The sequence below is a fragment of the Pungitius pungitius genome, chromosome 20, assembly GCF_949316345.1.
Source record: "Pungitius pungitius chromosome 20, fPunPun2.1, whole genome shotgun sequence".
In the NCBI taxonomy this organism is placed as follows: domain Eukaryota; kingdom Metazoa; phylum Chordata; class Actinopteri; order Perciformes; family Gasterosteidae; genus Pungitius; species Pungitius pungitius.
Window position 1 is genome coordinate 11,193,929 of NC_084919.1, and position 20,905 is coordinate 11,214,833.

Sequence of the window (20,905 nt, forward strand, 5' to 3'; positions counted from 1 at the left end):
TTTGTTGCAGCCCCACGTCTGGCTGCAATAAGGCGAGTGAACACGCGTAGAAAGAAATCATGTCTTGTGCAACTGCTCCATTGCCTTCTGCATGGTGTTGCACCCCAAATGTTGCCACGGTACGAATAAAGCACTGACATCACCTTCACCCTGCACACCGTTTGATCACACCGAGCCTCATCTTCATCGTCTCTAACCGCTCCTTATGAAAGCACGGCGGCCCCTCGGCTGCAGAGCAGGTGCGAGCCACATGAGTCATCCTGGTGATCACAGGCGGAGTGACGGGTGGAGCGAGTCGGGGATAAAGGACCAACACGCGGAGAGAGGGAACCCGGGGAAAAGAAATAACAAAGTGAGAGGAGGCAGAAAGAGACGGCTGAGGAGGATGAAGAGAGGGAAAAGGTGTTTTATTTTGTGATCTGATGGGGGGGGGGCAAAACGCGAACGGACGCGCTCGTGTGTCTTAAAATAGAAGGAGGAAGCACCGGAGGGGGCGGCGGTAGTGGTGGAAGTGGTGGAAGTGGTGCAGTGGATGTAATCCAAAAAACCTGATGTGCCAGTTGTAGACAAGACTGGAAATGTCATGATGTTACTCCAATGAAGTGCCATGATCCATGAACAACAGGAGGGGCCGAGAGAGGGAGGGAGGGAGAGAGAGAGAGGGAGGGAGGGAGAGAGGGGGTGAGTGACTGGACGAAGCAAGAAAAAGAGAAAAAAAGCGGTGAGAGGGGAGGTTGAGGAGGAGCTGACGGATGAAGGGGATGTTGGTGTGTAAAATGAAAGATTGAGGTGGAGGAGAGCGGATGAAAAGGATGTCAGATGGAGGTTTAAAAAAAAGAAACGGGGGGGGGAAGCAGTGGCGATGGGGCAGCACTCTGAGACAGAGGTAAACAGAGGGTGCAGGACATTGCTCTGGGCTCTGGCAAATAACTGGTCGAGTGCTGACATTTGCACACCGAGCGAGCTCAGAAAGAGAGGGAGAAACAAGAGCGACAGAAAGGCTGCGGGAAGGGTGTGTGTGTGTGAGGGGGGGGGGGGGGGGGGAGTAAGAAAAAAGGTTGAGGGAGGAGAGAGAAAGGGGAGCATGCACATGGAATACACACCACTCTGGCTTTAGAGGGGCACTGCTGCATAAGTGCATGTGTGTGTGTGTGTGTGTGTATGGGGATGTGGGGAGGGGGGGGGGGAGTAAGAAAAAAAGGTTGAGGGAGGAGAGAGAAAGGGGAGCATGCACATGGAATACACACCACTCTGGCTTGAGAGGGGCACTGCTGCATAAGTGCATGTGTGTGTGTGTGTGTGGGGATGTGAAGAGGGAACTTCCTTCAACACTGCAGTATTCCTTACACACACACACACATACACACAGATGCCTCCTCAGTCTTTCTCTCCCAGCTACCCCTTGATCTAAAAATAGCCGTTCCACTCTCCTACAAGAGGCAGTAACCATTCTGAACCAATCAACGCGCTCTGTCAAAGGCATCGGTACCCACCACCCCTATGTGTGTGTGCGTGTTCACGTGTGTGTGTGTGTGTGTGACCAGGAAGGGGAATTCCTGAGTGAAGGTAATAAAACCCCTCCCTGCTGCATCGGTTAGTAGAAATTATAGGAAAGCGATCCCTCCTACGAAACAATTGCAGGGAAACGAGTCAAAAAGCGAGGGGGAGCCAACAGTGGAAGCACAAAAGGGAGAAGAGGGGTGAGTGGAAAAGAAGGAAATCTGGCTGCAGTCAAAACAGGCTTCAAAGGAATATTAATGTGATCCTGTTCAAGAGATGAAGACAGGGAACGAGGACGGAGGAAGTCGAGTGAGAGAAAAAAAGAAAAAAAAAACGGAGCGCAAGAATTGGTGACGCTTGCTGCCTCCCACCTCACGAGCTCCGCCTACGGAGCGCTCTCCAGGTGACTCTGCAGCTCCGCTTTCATCGCCTGCCCTTAAACATTCCCGGTGTCCATCGCAATGACAGCAAGACGTCCACTTTGTTTTCAACCTGCAGACCAGTCAAGGGTCACCAAAGTCCTGTGTGACGACGCAATGCAGCGACCCCGTCCCATCCCAGAGGACCCCGGGTACGGTCAAAGACAGCTAGTGAAAGGTCAATGCTTCTAACCACTAAAGGGGAGACAGCTACGGTAAAACTGCTTCTAGAGGACAAGTATATCATGCTGCTATATTTGGGGTCAGACATTTAAAATCAAGTAGTCTTGGCTATTTGGTTATTTTGATTCAAACCAGTGCGAACAATTTCACCTCGATACCGATATAGATATTGTGTGCAACCAAAGGCCGCACACCTGTGCGTTAGTATGGCTTCATTTCTTTCGGATTTTTAATTTGTGTCAAATATAATAACTCAACATTACAAAGAAACGCCCTGCTTGTAACACTATTCTATACTTAACATGATTGAGATGAAGCATCTTTATGTTTGTGGCTTACTCCAATTCAATGCTTTCTTTTTCAAATCATATTTGTATTGTCTAGTAGTATCGAGTGCTCTCATCTCCTCTGTGCCTCCACCTGCGAGTACGCCTGACTGCTGCAGCCTGGGGACATCCAGGCCGCAGCAGTGGGAGGAGAGTTTCAGAAGCATTAAGCAGGGCACCACCACTCACACATGGGATCTGGGCGCGCACATCCAAAACACACAACCAGTTGTTTTATAATTGTATGATATAATTGTATGGCAGTTCTCTTGACAAATACTTGAAGAAATAGTAATATAAAAAGATGAAGGCTTTGTATGTTTCTCTTAAAATTATTTCAAATGCGGACTCACAAAACGATCATAACAAATTATTCATTTGTTTTTAAGATATTTCTATTGAGCTTCTTCAGTGAGTAGCATTGTTGAAACATGAAGGAAACAATGTGCCAATGTAGTGCGCCATCAATGTAACAGTAAAGCTGTAGTCACGCAAAGATGCTAACACCAGCTAAAGTATGAAAGAAGGCCTATTTTTCATCATACAGACAGCTTTGTTAGCAAGCTTGAGGTATAGAAGTTACACGTAAAGAAATAAATGTACCGCACCAGTTTATAGAAGACATTACAAAAGGCACTAACGCGTGAATCAAGTTTGGAAGGCGTTATCAGCCAGAACCGCCATGTTAGCGCAGCGCAGTGAGCACGAGCAGCAAGCTACACAATTCCTTTAGTCCCTTTTTAGTCTAAACCCATCATGTGGAATTGGGACAGCGCTCCGTCTAACAAGAAGGATAAACGCTGTCTGTCTGGAGACAGAAGGGGTTAAAAGTTGAAGTTGGTAGACATTTCTCTGATGTTATACTCGGGGCCTGTCCATAATACAAGCTAGCAGGCTGTGGGCTGTCAGTCTGTTAGCTACTGGCAGAGAGGATCCATGAAGCGCTACCACGTTCCACTCAATCATTTCCAGTACATAAAGCAGTCAGCAATCATCATCTCCCTGGGATCCCACACTAATGGGGGTTCCCTTAAAGCAGGTTTTCTCAAACATTCTCACACACACACACACACACACACACACACACACACACACACACACACACACACACACACACACACACACACACACACACACACACACACACACGAGCAGGGCGACACCTTTCCACGGATCAGCAATTTTACATAACATGAGCTACAAATCACAGGGCGAGACAGAGCGCCTGAGCATGCTTGAGCTAATGTCTGCTTCCAGCCCAATTATGACCATGTGCTTATCCATCATTAAGGCACTATATACCCCCTGTGCTCTCCTAGGAAATATGGCCGTCTGGGGTATTCTTGTGCTAAGCGAGTTTGAATAAGCGTTGCCAGTCAAAAATCGAATTCCAAAAGAGCCCATTCAAATCGTCCCCATCAACGCCCGAATGTGCAAAATTCCAGAAGTGGAAGGATGGCAGCGTCTGAACAGCCCACTTGGCACCTGGATAGTTTCCTGTACTCCTAACAGCAGTGCCAATGGCCCTTCAGCCCCGGAGCAGCTAGCACAGAGGTCCAACACTGGATTGGGCTGACATCTGCTGGTGGGTGGGACAACACCTCTGCACGCCAATAAGCCTCCACCAAAGTAATGACTGCCTCATATCTGCCATTTTACTGGCTTGTTTTGTGTCAAACGGAAACACTGGGCCCAAGGCCTTGGATTAAATGAGCTTAATGATGAATAGAAGTATGGACCCGCCTCCAGATTGTAATGGGGAGGGCTAGACATCTGGCTGGGAGGCTTTTCAGCACCTTGAGCCACAGGAGGGGTGTTGAGGAGCAGTGGTGCACATATACAAGCATCTTCATTCCGTGGCGGGGGGAAATTTTGAAATTAATAAAAGCTGCACGGTGCTGGGTAAAATATAGTAACAGCAATAACAGAAGATAACCTAATCTAATATAAGCCCACTGTATCTTAGCAACCTTGTTAATTCGGAGAAGAGCGGTGGGGTAAGCAGCAGAGGCAGGGCATCCATCATCAAAGACACATCCATCATCAAAGACACACCCACCAGCAACACACACACACACACACACCAATTACTCACAAACTCTAAAAACCAACAACACCACGCACATGCTATCTCACCATTAGCCACTATCTCAATCACACTGTGATGCAGATGAATGCATGCACACGTGCAGGCCTACACACACACACACACACACACACACACACACACACACACACACACACACACACACACACACAGATCCTCAGGCTTACTGTAAGCAGCCGGGAGAATGGAGGGGGTGTGGAGCGGAACAATGGGATCCTAATCGTCGGGCTGCATTTCAAAGCCTCTCCCCTCTACAACACTGTTTCTAGATAAGATTTGAATATGCTATTTATATCCGCGGGGAAAGGAGCCAACCAGCAGCCTTGGTTCTCATTTATTTGAAGTCAGATCTAAATTGGGGTGGAGTTACATAATGCAAGGAGTGCGACACTCCACCTGCTGCCTCTGAGCGAGCCATTGAAGAACACTACGGATGGAAATAGTCTAGAAAAAAAAAAAGCACTCGGCCCCCGCTAAGACTGCAGCTAATAATCACTTGTTCGGCTTAATAACCCATGACGGATGGGACAAGAAATGCAAGGTATAGTTTAATTCATAGTTAAAAAAAACACATGAGCTTTAAGGTCAAAGTTAGACATGTAGATATCAAACATACAAGACAGAAACATTGACACCCAATATTAGCATTCAATGCACATGCACACTCACTTTTGGATCAATATACGGGACGTGTGCATGTGACTAGTGCGGAAATTATTAGTCAAATAATCAGTGAGTCTACTGACTGAATATTCATTGGCAGGAATGTATAGTATTTGATTACTTGTTTAAGTCAATTGACAAGTGGAAAAATGCCAAGCATTTAATGAGCTCTTCTTCACTGAGAAGACACACTGTCCGATAAAACCACATATTTGTGCTTTTCAATGTTTGATACTATTGATAATTGAATATTTTCACAATTCCGCCTGGTGATTGGACAAAACAAGCAGTTCAGTACACCACTATGAGCCCTAGCTTTGACACGTTATAAACAGAAAACTAATTGATTCATCAAAAAACAGAACAGATTATTGATGATTTTGATGACATTGGGAGAAAGATTGTGCTGACCCCGAGTGTTCAACTGTCATCTTCTGGAATAAATAAAACATGAGAGGCCAAACCCCAAAACCAGTGTGCTCCGTCAGCAGCCAATAAAACACCAGCAGCATCACAAAGCACACGCGCAGCCGACACAGCAATCACCAAACAACCAAGGCAGGAAATACTGCTGTAACTTCCTCCAGATAACTAACGGCCCGTTTTTTGCATTTACACACACCGAAAAGTACCGAAAAGTATTTAAAAAAAATTGCATTAAATTATCCAAAATAAATGCTAGGGTTTGATTAGGTCTCCAAATCCAAAATACATTTTTCCATTGCATTTAGCTTTCAGCATTTTAAAGTGACTGAATGAATAATAAAATATCACCTTTCATTAGCTGAGTTCAAAGTTTAAAGATAAGCAGCAGAAAATACGATGATTAATTTATTTGACGCATCATAATAACAGGTGTACCCTATTACTATGTTTCATGACTATTATGTTGAGAAGCCTGAAATATTGATATGATATGTCAGCTGGTCCTGTTGAAACACAAAAACACACATTATACTGTGATTTATTAGTTACTGCTGATATTGTGTACCAAAATCGAATGTAAATTACAATAGTCTCACTATTACAAAGCGTCTAGAAGAAAGAGGGAGTTGTTAAGTTTGGAAACAAATGAATTTATCTTCATCATCTGCTAACCGGAAAGCCAACCCGAACCAACGTGTTCTCCAAATGCAGGACGAATAACACCAAAACCGTCTGCCAAATACCTCGGAAACGAAGTGTGAATGCAGTGTTTGCGTGTAATTCGTGAGGACTGACCCTTTGATTTGGCTGGTTTATAGAATCCCGCAGCTGAGACAACAAAATATGTTAAAAGACAAACATGGAATATTGCACTTCAGGCTGACAGGAACGCAAATTAATGAACGAATTCACAACGAGCTGGCATGTTCATTCCCCTTCGGTGGGTGCTATCTCTGGCTGCTCCATTAGTGAGACAGGTACCATTCTCTTGTTAGAAGCCTAAATGAGCTCGAGAGCTGCTCCATTGATTTCAATAGAAATGTGCTTACACTGACATCAATATAGCTGCACATTTCTGATACCTCCCATTAGAAGCCCCCCCCCCCCCTCTCTCCTTCTGCTTCAACATCCCTTCGTCTATCCCCCCTCCTCCTCCTCCTCCTCCTTCATCCTTCCAAGCTGCTGATGCAGGGAAACCCAGGGTTGCACCACGGCGGCTCAGCTGCTCATTCCAGTTCGTATCCTTGGAAAAGCAGTGTGAATCTGCATTGGGAAACACGCCGCTCATTCATTTCACTCCACTCGATGCGAGCAGAGCCGGGACGGGGCCCGCAGAGTGCTCGGGCTAGGAAACGGATGACTGACATTAGCAATGGAGGCTCTTTATCCTTTGGCTTTTAGGGGTTTGCAAGTGAAACGTATGTGCTTGGGCCTAATCAGATTAATTATTGATTGGTCTTCATGGAGGAGGCTTAATGCCCTCCCTGCTTCTCTGAGAGCGTTCGGTCAAGAGAAAAGAAGGGACGCGAGAACAGAGGCGGAGGGAGGGGCCGCGAGGTCAAGGGGCGTGATGTGTCTGCACTCCGCATACGGGTCACGGTCAGCCTGGCAGATGGCCGTTCAAAATGCAAAAAAGGGCCGGGTTTCTGATCAAGAAAAAGTTGAGGGTCACACTCATGCTGACCAGCTGAATCCTTCGCCGGTCAAAGCAAATGCACATTCAGCGCCGCAGCCCCGGATGAGACAAACGCGTCTCAGGGAGGTGCAGCTGTCAAGACGATTTCTGGCAGAAGGAGACGCGGCCATATTGTAAGTGACACATTGTTCACTAAGTGGAAAGTTAATCTAAACTGCATCTCCACAGGGGTCCCACGAGGCGAGGACGGCGGCCTCATCATCGTCTGGTCCACCGGCTGCCCTTCACGCGACCAGCTCCAGCTCCCCGCCCATAATTCAAAACGTCACGCCGGGCCACGCTCTCCGAGAGGAAAAGACAAAAGCCCGATCAGCACAGCTGCAGCTCTGAGCGGACAATCGTCGCGAAAATCCGCGGGACAAACCGAGCGGTACTCAGCAGCTATCGGATCAATGCTGCTGCTGCTGCTGCTGCTGCTGCTGCTGCTCAACGGGCGGCATCTGGCTGAGGGGGCATCCGGCTGTGGCCTCCGACAAGAGAAGGAACTTGCTGCTACGGCTTGCTTTATGCTTAACTGTGAATACCAACAACACCTCCATCGGGTGGCACTTTCATGTCAAATAAAGAGTGCATCACGCGCCAGTACATCCGGCGTTATCTCCTCGTGAATGCAGATTAGGGTTTGTCGCGAGACAAAAATGGGCCATTTGCAGTCAGAACTGCGGAAATATGTCAAAACATTTTGGAAATGAACTGCTATGGATACATGGTGTGAGTGGGTGGCTGGTAATGCACGTGTGTACAGTATGTGTGTGCCTGAACCATTCGACTCTCCTTATTTCCCAGGATGCAGAGTTTTACATGCCCACACACACACACACGCTGTGCCCCGGGCCCAGCTGTACTAATGAAGCAGCCTGTAAGCAGCTACCTTCATTACATTCTATCCTCTGGACGGCGTCAGCAGTTACATTGCTGCTTCCCACTGTCTGAACACACACGAACACACACACACACACACACACACACTTAATTGGAAGCTTGTCCTTCTCAAGGCTCCACCTAGCTGAGGTTGATGCGGGGAAGAGATCCTGCACTTTCGTCTTCTTCGTTGGTGGGTGTCTGACTCAGCACTTGCTGTTTAAATCCCAAATCCCTCCATACATCAAATCCAGGCCCACTACCACATCAGCACAGCCTCTGTGACGTCTCCCTCTCTCTCCGTGTCGGCCTCGCTGTAGGAAGCCTGCAGGCGAGGGGGGAGCTGCCTAATAGAGTGCTCCACTTGCCATATTTCACACATCTCATCACTTATCCCACTGAGACACACATATATGTACATGTCAGTGCAGGGGAAACCAGGAGGGATGCCCCGGGAGGAGTCAGAGCATTCAGGGGGGAGGGGGAGGGGGTTCCCACTGCCTGATCTGACTGTAATGCTGTGTAGGAAATGAATCCTGACTGTTGGGCAAAAGTGTGTACAGAGAAGTAGGTCTCACTGACAAAGGTATGCATAATGATAGATGAATGATGATCTCTCATTCCTGATAGGTGTGCAACTGATGATTATTATTATTATTATTGTTTAATCTACAGATTCTTTTTTATTTTTCCATCATTTCTTTAGTTGTCATTGTTAATCAGTTTGGGGTTCTCTGGTTGCAGATGTTTGGGGACTGATCAATAATTGTATCTTTTTCTGTCACTTGACAAATCAAGTAATCGACCGATTGTTTCAGCTCTCTTTTGTGATTTAAATGCTACCCATCGTGAATAAAAGCTGTATATTATATTTAGATCATTTCAACATGTGTTTATTTCATCAATTGAAACCTCAAATTACCTCCAGAAATGCTACTCCAATAATTGTCAATCGTGTAAGACCAAGAAAGGAACATTTTGTCAAATTGTTAATTGTCCAACAAAATAGTTTTTTTGTCAGTCCACTAATAGTTTGAACTCATGTTAGGGCTCAGATGTCTGGCTTTTCAGCACATTCAAGGGGGATTTCCTACTGAGATTTAATTCCTCCATCAATCTGCTTCCACAATAAGAAGACAGATTGCTAAAGAACCGGTGGGGCAATGAGGCAGAACGGAGAAAATTGAGTGAGAAACTCCCCGTTATGTGCCGAGATAAAAAAAAAAAAAAAACATCAGTCAGGCCTGTTGTAAGATATAAAAAAATCCAACAAAGCCGTCGAGCCATTCCACGTCACGTCCGTCAAACCGGTTCTTGTGTGCTTGTATGTGTGTTAAGCATTTGCGGTTGTGATGTGGGTGCCGGTGTGTGGGCAGGTGTCGATTAACATTTGATTCCCAGGTGCCATGATCTGAAAGGGTTTTGTGGTAGAAACGGAAAATGCCTGATGCTGAATAATACAGGAGCAGAATGGGAGTACACCTTGACCACACACACACACACACACACACACACACAGACACATCCACCCAATGGGTTGAGGTCGGCCATCACACACACACACACGTCGTTAGGGAGGAGCTGGCCTCCTCAATTATTCAAATGTACATGCTCCCCGCATACTGCTGGATCCCTCACTTTACCGGGCAGATGGAGCGGGGGGAGTACAGACAGACAGCAAAGGTAAGAAAAAAAAAAAAACAGGTGAGAAAGGTGGACAGAGAGAGAAGTGAGGAGACGGGGGACAAAAATAGCACGCGAGAGACAGGAAGATGGGCGGAGAAAGGAATGTGATGTTGGAGTGTGAAAGAAAGCGCTAATGTATTATGTCTATATTCCTCTATCTTCCAAGTCTCGTAACACTCAAACTCGATTTCAATTGCCGTTGATATGGAATTGATTAATGAAAGTGCTGTAAATATAAATGTGTGAGCAAGCCAACGACGGATAAAACCACTGCCGGTTATGACTCTCGCTCCCTAGCAACTCGAAGGGAAAAGCCTTTTTAATTGAGTACCATCAAACACGGTGTAGGTTCCTGGGCACCACTACCAAACGCCTTCCCCTTTCAGCCAGTGTCCCAAACAAGATAGAAACATTTCCCCCAAACGGGGACGACAGCACGTGCCTTCAACGTCAATCAAGGCGCCGCGCGTCCGGGTGGCCGTCTTGTGGGTGGGAGTTCGGGACGAAGGGGAACAAGTACCCAGACAATGGGCACCCTGGCAGCGCGTCAAAAAAAGGGAGCTGAAGGGCCGTTGCCAAGGGTGACAGCCAGAAGTCACACCGCGCTACACCTCAGCACCAGCAGCGCTTTGAGGCCTTCCTGATGGAAAAGCTCGTCTTTGTTCTTATTAATGTCCGTCGTCTCTATCATTACTAAACTTCTGACCCCCCCCCCTCTCAGAAAATTGTCTGGACCTGCATTAAGGCTCATAATAGTGAGGTATAGGTTTATGTTTGCAACTGTGTGAACAATTTGCTCACTAAAGTCCATAAATAAACGTGACTATAGAATCTGGTTGCAGGGCACAGAATATAGAGAGAAAATCCTCATTGAGACGACATGTGATTGGCAATTAAATAAGAAATAGAGATAGTGTTGAGATCAGAGTAGGACAGTTTCAGATATACCTACTTTTATTTTGTATGAGCGGAGGTCCAGATCTACTCTCACACTCTTCGTGCGACTTAATGTTAGACATTATGGTGCATCCATGCCCTTCTGACTCGAATTCCTCCGGTTGGCAACATACGCTCTGTTAAAGATCTTCTGTTTCCATGACAAAACAGATTCCTCCATGACAACTAAACGGCCTTAAATATTGCAGAACATTCACACATTGTTTGGCTCAGATTAGATTTGACACAAAATATTAATATTTGCGTTCACCTTTCATCAGACGGACACAATGACACTAGGATATTTCCATCTTGTATCTCCACTTACCATTGACATGCTGGTGACCTGACAGACATGACATCCAACGCAACAACAAGTCCGTAACAACCTGATGATCCTTTAACAGAAGCAAACAGGTGCTGGAAATAAGTGAGGATGTTTCTAGCGGTCTACATTGTGGACAAAGAGGTAAACCCTGGGTTTAGATTGTCTTTGGGAAAAGTGAATATAACTTTTAGAGATGACTAAATGAGCCATTTTCAATCATACTATTTAATGTGGCAGAAAAAGGCCCACTGTATGCCAGCACACAGTATTCCACAAACACCAGGATTTCCCAGGGCATGTGGTCGCATTTTCTAGTGTGTCAGCATGCTTTTCTGGCTATTCTGACCCACAAGTTGAAAACAAGGCACAATAGGAGAATAGAAATAGTGCTGATTTCAAACAAAAGAAGTGACCAGGTAAACCATTTTACAATGGTACGTGAGAAGAGGTGGAATGTACATTATATACAGTGAAAAGCATGGGCTCTATGACTAAATCCTCCCCTTTTGGATCAAGCCTCTTGAGCTTAGGTAAAGTTGTCGTTCTTGAGGTGCATGGCAGTCACATGACACAGCACTGCAAGCATACGATCTTGCAATACAAATAAAATTGCCTTGCCTAAAGTAGTTGTTGTTTCAACCTTTTCATTTGTAGTAAATTACACACACGTCGATGCATTAGTAATATTCGTGCAAAAAACATAACATTTGCATATGCAAAACACTGATATTTTAATCCACAATGGATACTGTCGGATACTTTAAGTAAATTTATTTGATAATACTTGGTCTTAAATGACCAAGATCCAAGATTCGGACACAGTGCCACCACTGAATGTAAGCTAGTCAAGAAATTGGTAAAAACTGAGTCAAAAGATGAGTCAAATAGAACAGGCATATCAGTTCTTAGAATTTGTGTAATGACTCTGTTTAGAACCTTCACCGTCTTTATGGTTAAAACACTGTACTGGGGAGGCGATTAACTTTATTAGCATAGCCCTCCGCTATCGATGAGGGGCTCCCTCCCCGTGACATCAGCACCCTGTCAGCCGACGATCGATGCTAGGTACCCGGCGAGCTGACCCCCTCCTGTAAGTGAAACATGAGAGAGATATACGTTTCAGACAGCCATTAGATGAGGACTGATAAAGACGCCAGGCGGCACGGCAGCACACGGGGCAACAATGATGAATCAATGACTTTTTTTTCCCTTCCTCTCTTGTCCCCCCCCCCCCCTACCCCCTCCCTCCCTCCCTCCAACCCTAATTATCACCTCTAGCCAGGACACGGGATCCAGCGGCAGTTGCTCATCAGTTAAAAAAGCAGCACCCTATCTTTTATCTCATCTGTATCGGCACCACTCAGAGGTTCTCCGCCCGCAAAGGTTATCGACGGCGAGCGGTTCAAGCAAAGGGGGGGGTGGGGGGGGGGGGGGGCCCACGTGCATGTCCAGGTTAATGTAAGAAAAGAAAAAAAAACAGAAGAAGCGGGAGGGTGGATATTGGACGTTTTTATTATTTTAAATTGATTTGTAGAAATACCAAAAAATTTGATGTTATGCAACTTTGTAAAATCTCCCCATAAGCCAAATTACAGCCTATGCTTTGTCCAAATTTAAATGAAATTGTTATATAATTTATGCTAGCTAACGGTGCACAGTGTCAATAATAGAAACTCACGAGCAGTTTGATAATGACCAGCAATCGCATGCTTAGAAAACCTATTAAACAATGATGAATTTCACTGAAGTAAATACGACTTCGGCTTCAAATAAGATTACGTTTTGGGATGGACGGATAGTTTCACCTATCCTGACCCGTGAAGCTTCACATTACAAGAACTCTAAGGGTTGTGAGCACAGCTACCCCACGACTAATTTTTAAACAGTGAGAATTAGAGAGAAATAGCTTCAAGCTTCGCATGTCCAATTCCACTGTTTCTGTCAAAACAAGATAAGTGCTGACACTAAAAAGCTCCAGCATCTCTTTTGCTTACTCTCAAAAACATCAAGCGCGATCTCTTTTTTTTTTTTTTTGTCAACGCCATCCCCTTGTGATTTCCACCTCCAATGAATGACAGACTGCAGCCCTGCTTTAGGCCGGGTGGGAGTGGGCACGGACCCACTCTCCTACACCTACGCATCCAGTCGGGGGAATAGCTTTCCAGGCAGCCCCGACGGAGCCGGGAGCGGAGGACACTCTGCTCATGTCCGCAAAACACCGTCTGTCTGTTGTTCTAGCTCGCATCCCAATTGAAGACTATTTACAGTGAGGCAGGATAATTTCCATAGGCTATGAAAGCAAGAGAGAGAGAGAGAGAGAGAGAGAGAGAGGGGTGTGTGCAAAATGGGAGGAGAGTCACCCTCTTCCACACTTCACTCCCCCACTACTCGAAGCTGAAAATAATTCCTTTGCAGTGAAGGCTTAATTCTCATTCTGTGTTCGTGTCCCTGATCCTGTATTGTCTATTCCGGTCACGTGGTCCGCCCGCCTCACTGCTGTCCACTGTCACGGCTTTGTGTATATATGTGTGTGTGTGTGTGTGTGTGTGTGATGCAGAGAGTGAGGAAGTAAGAAAAAGGCTCAGCCAGTGTTTTAACCACTGCCCCAGCACGTTACCCATCCCAAAGAAAGATAAATCAGTGTCTGACCGCATGCAATCAATGGGCTCCAGTATGTTGCTAGTGTGACTAACAGCAAACAAACCAGCCGAGGGCTTTCCTCTCCTCCAAAAACACTGCCATTTTGTCTTTATGGCCCTTGGATTACAATGTATCACGTCGCCTTATGTAGCCCAAGTCAAACACACAACCCCTCAAAAGCATAACACTGGCAAAAATGACCAATTTTGTTCATTGGAATGCAAAACTAAGCTAAGGGAATTCAAACATTTGGATATATGTACCAACACTACACAACGTTTCACCCTGGTGATCTTTGCAGTAACAGGGCTGCAGCTATTAGGACCTACTTACTGCCGTGACTTCTTTTGATCGTATGGAGGACGTCTGCCTCTGGTGTGCACTACGTAAGAGACCCACACCTGACACCTTTGGCTTCCCACTAGACAGTAGATGGAGTCATTAAGGAGCAGACAGCGGGAGGAGATTGCTCCATAACTTGGCAGTCGCCCACGCCATTCAGTGACAGATGACAGCGTCTCCTACTTTGGGTCAAGGTGCTTTGGCACGCTTAGGTGGCCTCTTTAGCGCCTGAGCTGTGCAGGTGAGTTTGGGACAAACTCCAGAGATTAAATAATGTGGAAAAGCAGATTAAAACGTTATTATCCCATCTGCAGCCAGACAAGACAACAGCAGACGCACGTACGTGTTCGCAATCACCCTCGTGGACACGCACTCACGCACAGTCAACACACATTGGCCTGCACCAAAAAATAACTTATTTCTATTTTGGGGCTGCACAGTTTCCTGTGTTTGTTCAACATGTATGAATGGAATGGACCACTCCCGCCAAAATAAAAGCACTCATTTTCAAGTGGTCACAGGAATATTCTACTTAACAAAAAGGGGGTTGAGCGAGTCTGATCTAAATGTGGTATTTTTGGGAAGCCTGTCTGCCCGACGACTCGTGTCTTTCTGACAGATGTGCAAGTATAGCGAGCCGCCCACACATCGCTGAGCCCATCTCAGTTGTTACAATGGAGGCTAAAGAAAATAGAATATGAGGACATGGAGGGATTGATACACAGAGGGAGAAGAGGTAAAAACGTGTGCTGTGTGTGTGTGTGTGTGTTGCAGAGTGAAGCCTTCCTGCCCTGGCTCCTCATTGATTAAAACAACCCGAATGCCTTTTGAAGGCGTCTCTCTTTCACCTTGCCGTCATCTCTCTCTCTCTCTCTCTCTCTCGGTGTGTGATCATGGAACGTATGCATACTCTGGCTATATTTGGGACCGGGGGCGATATGCTAAGCTGTATTTTCCAGCCAGAGCGCAGTGTTAGTGCAGAGAGACAGAGAGCAGAGTAAAGTCACGTGCATGTGCACGCACTGCCTATTTTGAGGGGAAACACCGCACAGGCCTACGCACACTCATGTGTGGATACAAATGTGGGCAAACTCCGGTTTGGGCATCTGATGTGTTGTATCACCCAGCCTGGTTCCAAAGTGGGTGGAGGAATTTTTAAACGTCTATTATTATATTATGAATTACCACTATGAATCATACTACTAGCAACCCTAGAAAATGCATCTTTGGTATGTTTGTACCAAACCTGAGGCCACAATTCACCTCCTCTAATATTACAACCGAATCTCGGAATACACAAATGCACAAGATTTAGAAAACAAGACGCACATAATAAGCCGACGTGAGTGAGTGTGAAGCCGCGTGCCCAGAAACCCCCAGGCAGGCCCAGGGAGAGTGACACAGGACAATTACAACTCATGCTCAGCAGGAAGGTACAACAGAAACCGGGCAATGAGCACTCGTGCATCAAAATACACAAAACCGGTACGAGCAGGTAGGTAGAAAGAGAAACAAACACACACACGCCACAATAAGCCGAGCACAGCAAGAGAAGCTTTAAATCCACTCCTGACAAAAGGTCACCTTTTGAGTATGACATATTTGACAAGGGACAGCATGTTCCCCCCTATTATCTAAGTTACCACCCTTTCCATGCAAATAAAACCCACTTTTTAATTAAAAGACTCCACAAAATAGAAAACACACACCCACAGTCAGCTTCAACTCCCCTGCATAGTGTGGGTCCAGGGTCTAAGTAAAGATGTCCCCTGGGCCCTGTCACCTAGAGAGCCATGAGGCTAAGTGATGGAGGAGGGTGAGCCAAGGTCTCATCTCCTCCCCGGTGACTGGATGCAGGGGTGGACGGCTGACCTTTAACCCCCACAAGAAGGGAGATCGAGCACTGCTAAAGACTCTATTAGCATTCCGCTCACACAGGCCCCACAACACAGCAAACTAAAAAAAGCCATTGGACACCGTGGATGTAACAGACTGAGGTGTGGCGACAAAAAGGTTCCTCCTTGAAAGAGAGATCCAACCTGCATAGTTGGACCTTTGCTTCCCCTTAGAAGCATAGCAGAGGACATTTTGCTGTCAAAATGCATCATCTTACAGAAGGGAAAAAAACACACACAACGGTATTTGGAGCCACGAGTAATCCTGCCACGATTAGATTCTTCAAAAAGGTTAAGGGTCAGCTAGAACATGGCAACTTAATGCCACCGTGCATCGTTTCCTCTTTTTTTGCTCACCCATTAGATGCTTTGTTTCCCTGACAGTGCAAGCCCTCCTACTCCATATTCACACAGGACACACACACACATACATCAAAAAGACAAATAAGCCTGTCTGTTGGGTCTCTGCGCTTCTCAACGTCGACATATGTATGCTGGAATTGCCAACACGGTACAGCAAGATCAAACCGGCAATCTGTCACTACAGATACAGTTGAGGATGCAAGTGACTGATGACACATAAAGAAATTAACCTCTCTAATGTGGTGTGGGCATTGATGTAGTGTGACAAAAAAGTGACAGGCGTATTCTCACCTTTAGCTGGTGAACGACATGTGTGTCGGGTGTAGCAGACGGACAACTCAACAGAAAACAATCTGACAGGATGTTCTGCTTAAAATACCAAATCCTCACCTATGTTTTCTAAAAATACTCTTAAATACCTCATCGGTAAGCCGCGGAGATGGAGCAAAAAAAGTGACTTGAGATGGATTTGGACTCCATTCCACCCCTTGGTGTATCTAGCTGATGCAGTATTTACGGTGGTAAGGTCAGTGCCACACTGATTTGTGAGTGATGCCGGATTTCAGAACCACGGACAGCGCTCTCACTCCAGCGGGGGAAGAAGAGAAAGAGGAGGAGGAGACGATGGGTGGTTGTGTTGTTGTTGTTGTTGTTGTTTTTGTTGTTGGGGTGGTGGTGGGGTTCCTCTGGCAGATATAGGGAGAGGGTTCGAAACAGTCATTCATCCATCGCTGCATCGCATACCACCTCCCCGTCCGGAGGAATACCGTATGTGTGAGATGACGGCTTTCGTGAGATATTGATCGACCCTGCCTCACACAGGATGGCAGAGAGAGAGAGAGAGAGAGAGAGAGAGAGAGAGAGAGAGAGAGAGAGACCGACCGACCGACCAGATCCACCCTATCACCACCCTCCCCACAAAAAAGATACCATCATTTCAACAGCCGCTGGATTCCCCCTCGCACGATGAGAGCCGATCAGAAACATGACAAAGCATTAGTCTGCACTCGCACACACACACACACACACACACACACACACAAAAATGAGGGCCAGCTCTAACACCCATACGCCGCCTCGTAGCCGCGCATCGCATGCGAGCGCATAACGTTTCCAGCATCTGCGGGTGAGAGACGCGCCGTCAGCGCGTTGCGTTCACGGGACCGTCGGGAGGATTTACCCGGGCGAACCGAAACGTTACGCATGTGTCATGTTAACTCCCCGGGCGGCACTGTCGTTCACAAAATAACCCAGATCCTACGTCAAACTCGCGTGTGATCCAAAGCATTTCCCTCAGATGGCATCCTTTGCTCTTTATTAACAGGCCGAGGATGCGCGCATCCACCTTCAGCAACTGTGGTGAGCGGCACTTCAGAAAAGAAAAGAAGAAAAAAAATCGCTGTGGTCAGCCGGCTGTCAATAACGCAATCCATAGCCCGAGCATCTTCAGCAGCTATATTTTCTAGCATACAGGGACAATGAATTATTCAATACACATAAACGGAGCTCGACGAGAAATGCAGCCGACACGAGCGGACACAAACCATTGCGGAGCGCACATTTACCGCTTCCACCGCATACGCGCTGGATGCAATGTAGCATGTGCATTTTACGAGGAGCCTCCCGCTGAATGAAAACACGAAAAACAAACAAACATGGTAAAAAAACAGCCTTTAATTCGGCATCGACTTCAAGAGGCTGCAAAAAAAAAGCCAGCCAGAGACCGGAGCTGCCACCACGCAACAAAAAAAAAAAATCCACCGACACGTATGAAGATCCGTGCGGACAACCGGTGGACACGATTTCATGGAAATGTAAAAGAAACGTGAGAGAGGCGGTGGGAAAATCTGCGGGTTATTTTTTTTTTTACCTGTCAAGACCCCAACCCGGATTTGGTGGTCGTGGTTCGTTAAAATCATCCCGTCTGACGCCATGTTCAGCAGCGCTGTCGCCCGCACCGAGAACTCGCGGCAGGGCCCCAGAGCCGATCTCATCGAACTTAGTGGGGAGAGGGAGGGGAGCAGGAGGAGGAAGAGGAGGACGAGATGGAGGAGGGCTTGGATAAAGCAAAAAAAAAAAAAAAAAAACAGCCAGACAAGATGAGCAGAAAGTCGAGCGATCATCGGGACACCTACAGTGGCTCCCGGATTAAGTCTCATGGAGACCACCATTGATTTCCTGTGAATGCTTTTAGGGAGAGTGGTGATAACCGCCACGTCTTCTGACGTCACTCACTTTCCCCATGTCGTGCATTTGACGACATTCTGCTGGTGGAAGTTTTAGATCGGTTCTTTGAGTGGTTAAATTTCACCCCCTTGCTGATGAGGAACAGTGCCAGTTCTTCAAAATAAAAGTCTTTCGGACCACAAAACCCCCCCTCCCCTCCCCACCAGTGTTTCCTCCACTATGCACCGAGGGGCCCCTGTAAGAGTAAGGGACAACACCTCAGATATCTTAATGCAGAGGCCTAACAGAAGATCCTGGTCTGACCTGTAAAATGCAACTGCATCCCCAGGTGTAAAAAAAGGTGCTATTTATAGAGCGGTTGCAGCTTCCATGCAATTTCTCTTGTTTATTCTCATGGAAAGAAAATGCCCATCCTAGAGCTCTTTTTGGAAATCTATCAGTATGCGTGATTCATTAACACATGAGCGCAGTTGACACGGCAAGAAATGGGGCAACTCTTGCAGCATGACTGACTCACTTCAACAGCCCTGCCATGCCTGTGTCCAATGACCGAACCAAAAGAACTGGCAAAGGGTCCACACTTTATTCACTAGCCAATTCCCTCTTCCATCATGTCACAATTAGCAACAAGAGGTGAGAGTCGGCCAAGGACCTGGAATTGACCTTTAAAACACAGACGATGTCTCATTTTTTGTTTCACTATAACTGCATCGTCATATGAAGAGTTCAACAATCCATCATTTCTTTCATGAAAGTCTCCACCCAAAGGGCTGCAGATACTCATTCTGGCCGTTCATTTTGGGAAATGCGCTTCTACGCTTTCTTGACGTTAATTAGATGAGAAGATGATTATGATAGTGTGGTGTAAACATGAAGCTGCTTCCAATAATTGCTTCAAACAAGGGAAAAGAAATCGGTCTACCAGCACTTTTAAAGCTCACCAAGTGAAAAGTTACAGCTTGTCTGTGGTTTTTGTTGGGCTTATGTGTTGGACTATTTGCTGGCAATGCAAAACATGCCACTCTCCAGTCACTAGCTTCATATTTAATGCACCAACCTGAGTCGCATTAGTTTTGTTTTTGTCCAACTCTTCACAGTAAAGCAAAACCGATGTCCCACAAAACGTTGGACATTCCCTTTAATACAAAGCTCAGAAGCAGTGTGCAACTTCATCGTGTGGTCAGACCAGTAACCACAACCAGCAGCGATGTTGTGTTGTACAACTACAACACTACAATAATTTAAACCCTTAGAGGTCACATCAACGTTTACAGCTGCTCTTGAAGAATCAACTACTGTTGACTCAGGATTTCCACATCTGTAAAACAAAAGTACTTCCTGGTGTAGAGATCTTGCTCTCTGGAGCATGGCATCACAACAGCATCCGCAGCTGTCCGTGATGGAGAGGATTAGCATGAGGAGATGTAAATGCATGCGAGCACGTGCTCGTACACACAATGCAACCAGATGCCCACACACATCCCCACGCCGTGGTCCGGCGCTGGCAAAGCTCCTCTTGTAAGGGCCGGAATTCCCTTGACGGAGCAAAGAGGAGGAATACCGTAGGAGAGCTGAGGAGAGACCACAGTAGAACCGAGATGTGTGAAAGAGCAACGGAGGGAGGCACCAGGCGGAAGACACCAGGCTGAAGACACCAGGGACCACATCTGGCGTGTATAGGCCCGTGTTTATGATGCGTGAGAGTGTGGATGGTGGTGCAAAAGGGAACATTAAAATGACGGTGTAATTACCTCACTGTCGATGGAGCTGCTCGCTGTTCATGGATAGGTGATCACAATACAAAGGGGGCCCCCAGCTGAGGGAGGGAGCTGTAAACGTACAAGCTCCCTCATTTTTTGGCCTCAGCCCAGGGAAGCCCCTCGTTTTCCCCAAAGGCTGCGCATGCAGGAGGGACAGGGAGGCCCGGGTACAGCAGCTTGCTCCGGGGGGGGGGGTTACATTATGCCACATTAGAGGTGCTTAAGCCCTGTCTTTAGGCTGCTGGCAAATGTTGCGAAGGGAAGAAACTCCCCATAACTATAAGGAGACAAAGCCAGGCAGGACTCACACTCGACATTAATGCAAACATGCTAGGCGTGTACCTTATTCAACAGCTGAGATTAAAAGGATGTATTTCTGGATGCAGTTTTATTACTTCAGTCTCATGACGTCCCGTTGAAGCCTCTGGGCTTTGGAAGAGGCTGGAAAAAGGTGAACATCCATTTATTGCCATAAAGCATACAGGACATGGTCGCCAAAGAGCCATACAGATTTACTCCCATTGCAATGAGCTCAAGCCTGCCCCTGAAGAGACACCAGACTAATGTTGTTAAATGCATGATAAAGC

The 20,905-nt window shown here is 46.6% G+C and overlaps 1 protein-coding gene across 11 annotated transcripts in view; it reads right to left on the bottom strand.

Moving 5' to 3' along the window:
* The window catches only part of gphnb (gephyrin b), a 65,552-nt gene extending 47,141 nt beyond the window's left edge, over positions 1–18,411 (bottom strand). For 5 of the 11 annotated variants that reach the window (XM_037449073.2, XM_037449068.2, XM_037449069.2 and 2 more), the window contains exon 1: positions 18,242–18,411. In XM_037449073.2, the coding sequence (XP_037304970.1) occupies positions 18,242–18,365 (124 nt within the window). In that variant the 5' untranslated portion in view covers positions 18,366–18,411. Of the gene's footprint in view, positions 1–17,915; positions 17,995–18,241 lie in introns of those variants that run through there. The other 6 variants (XM_062559475.1, XM_037449071.2, XM_037449067.2 and 3 more) reach the window with 3 other exon arrangements.
* Positions 18,412–20,905: the final 2,494 nt, after the last annotated feature.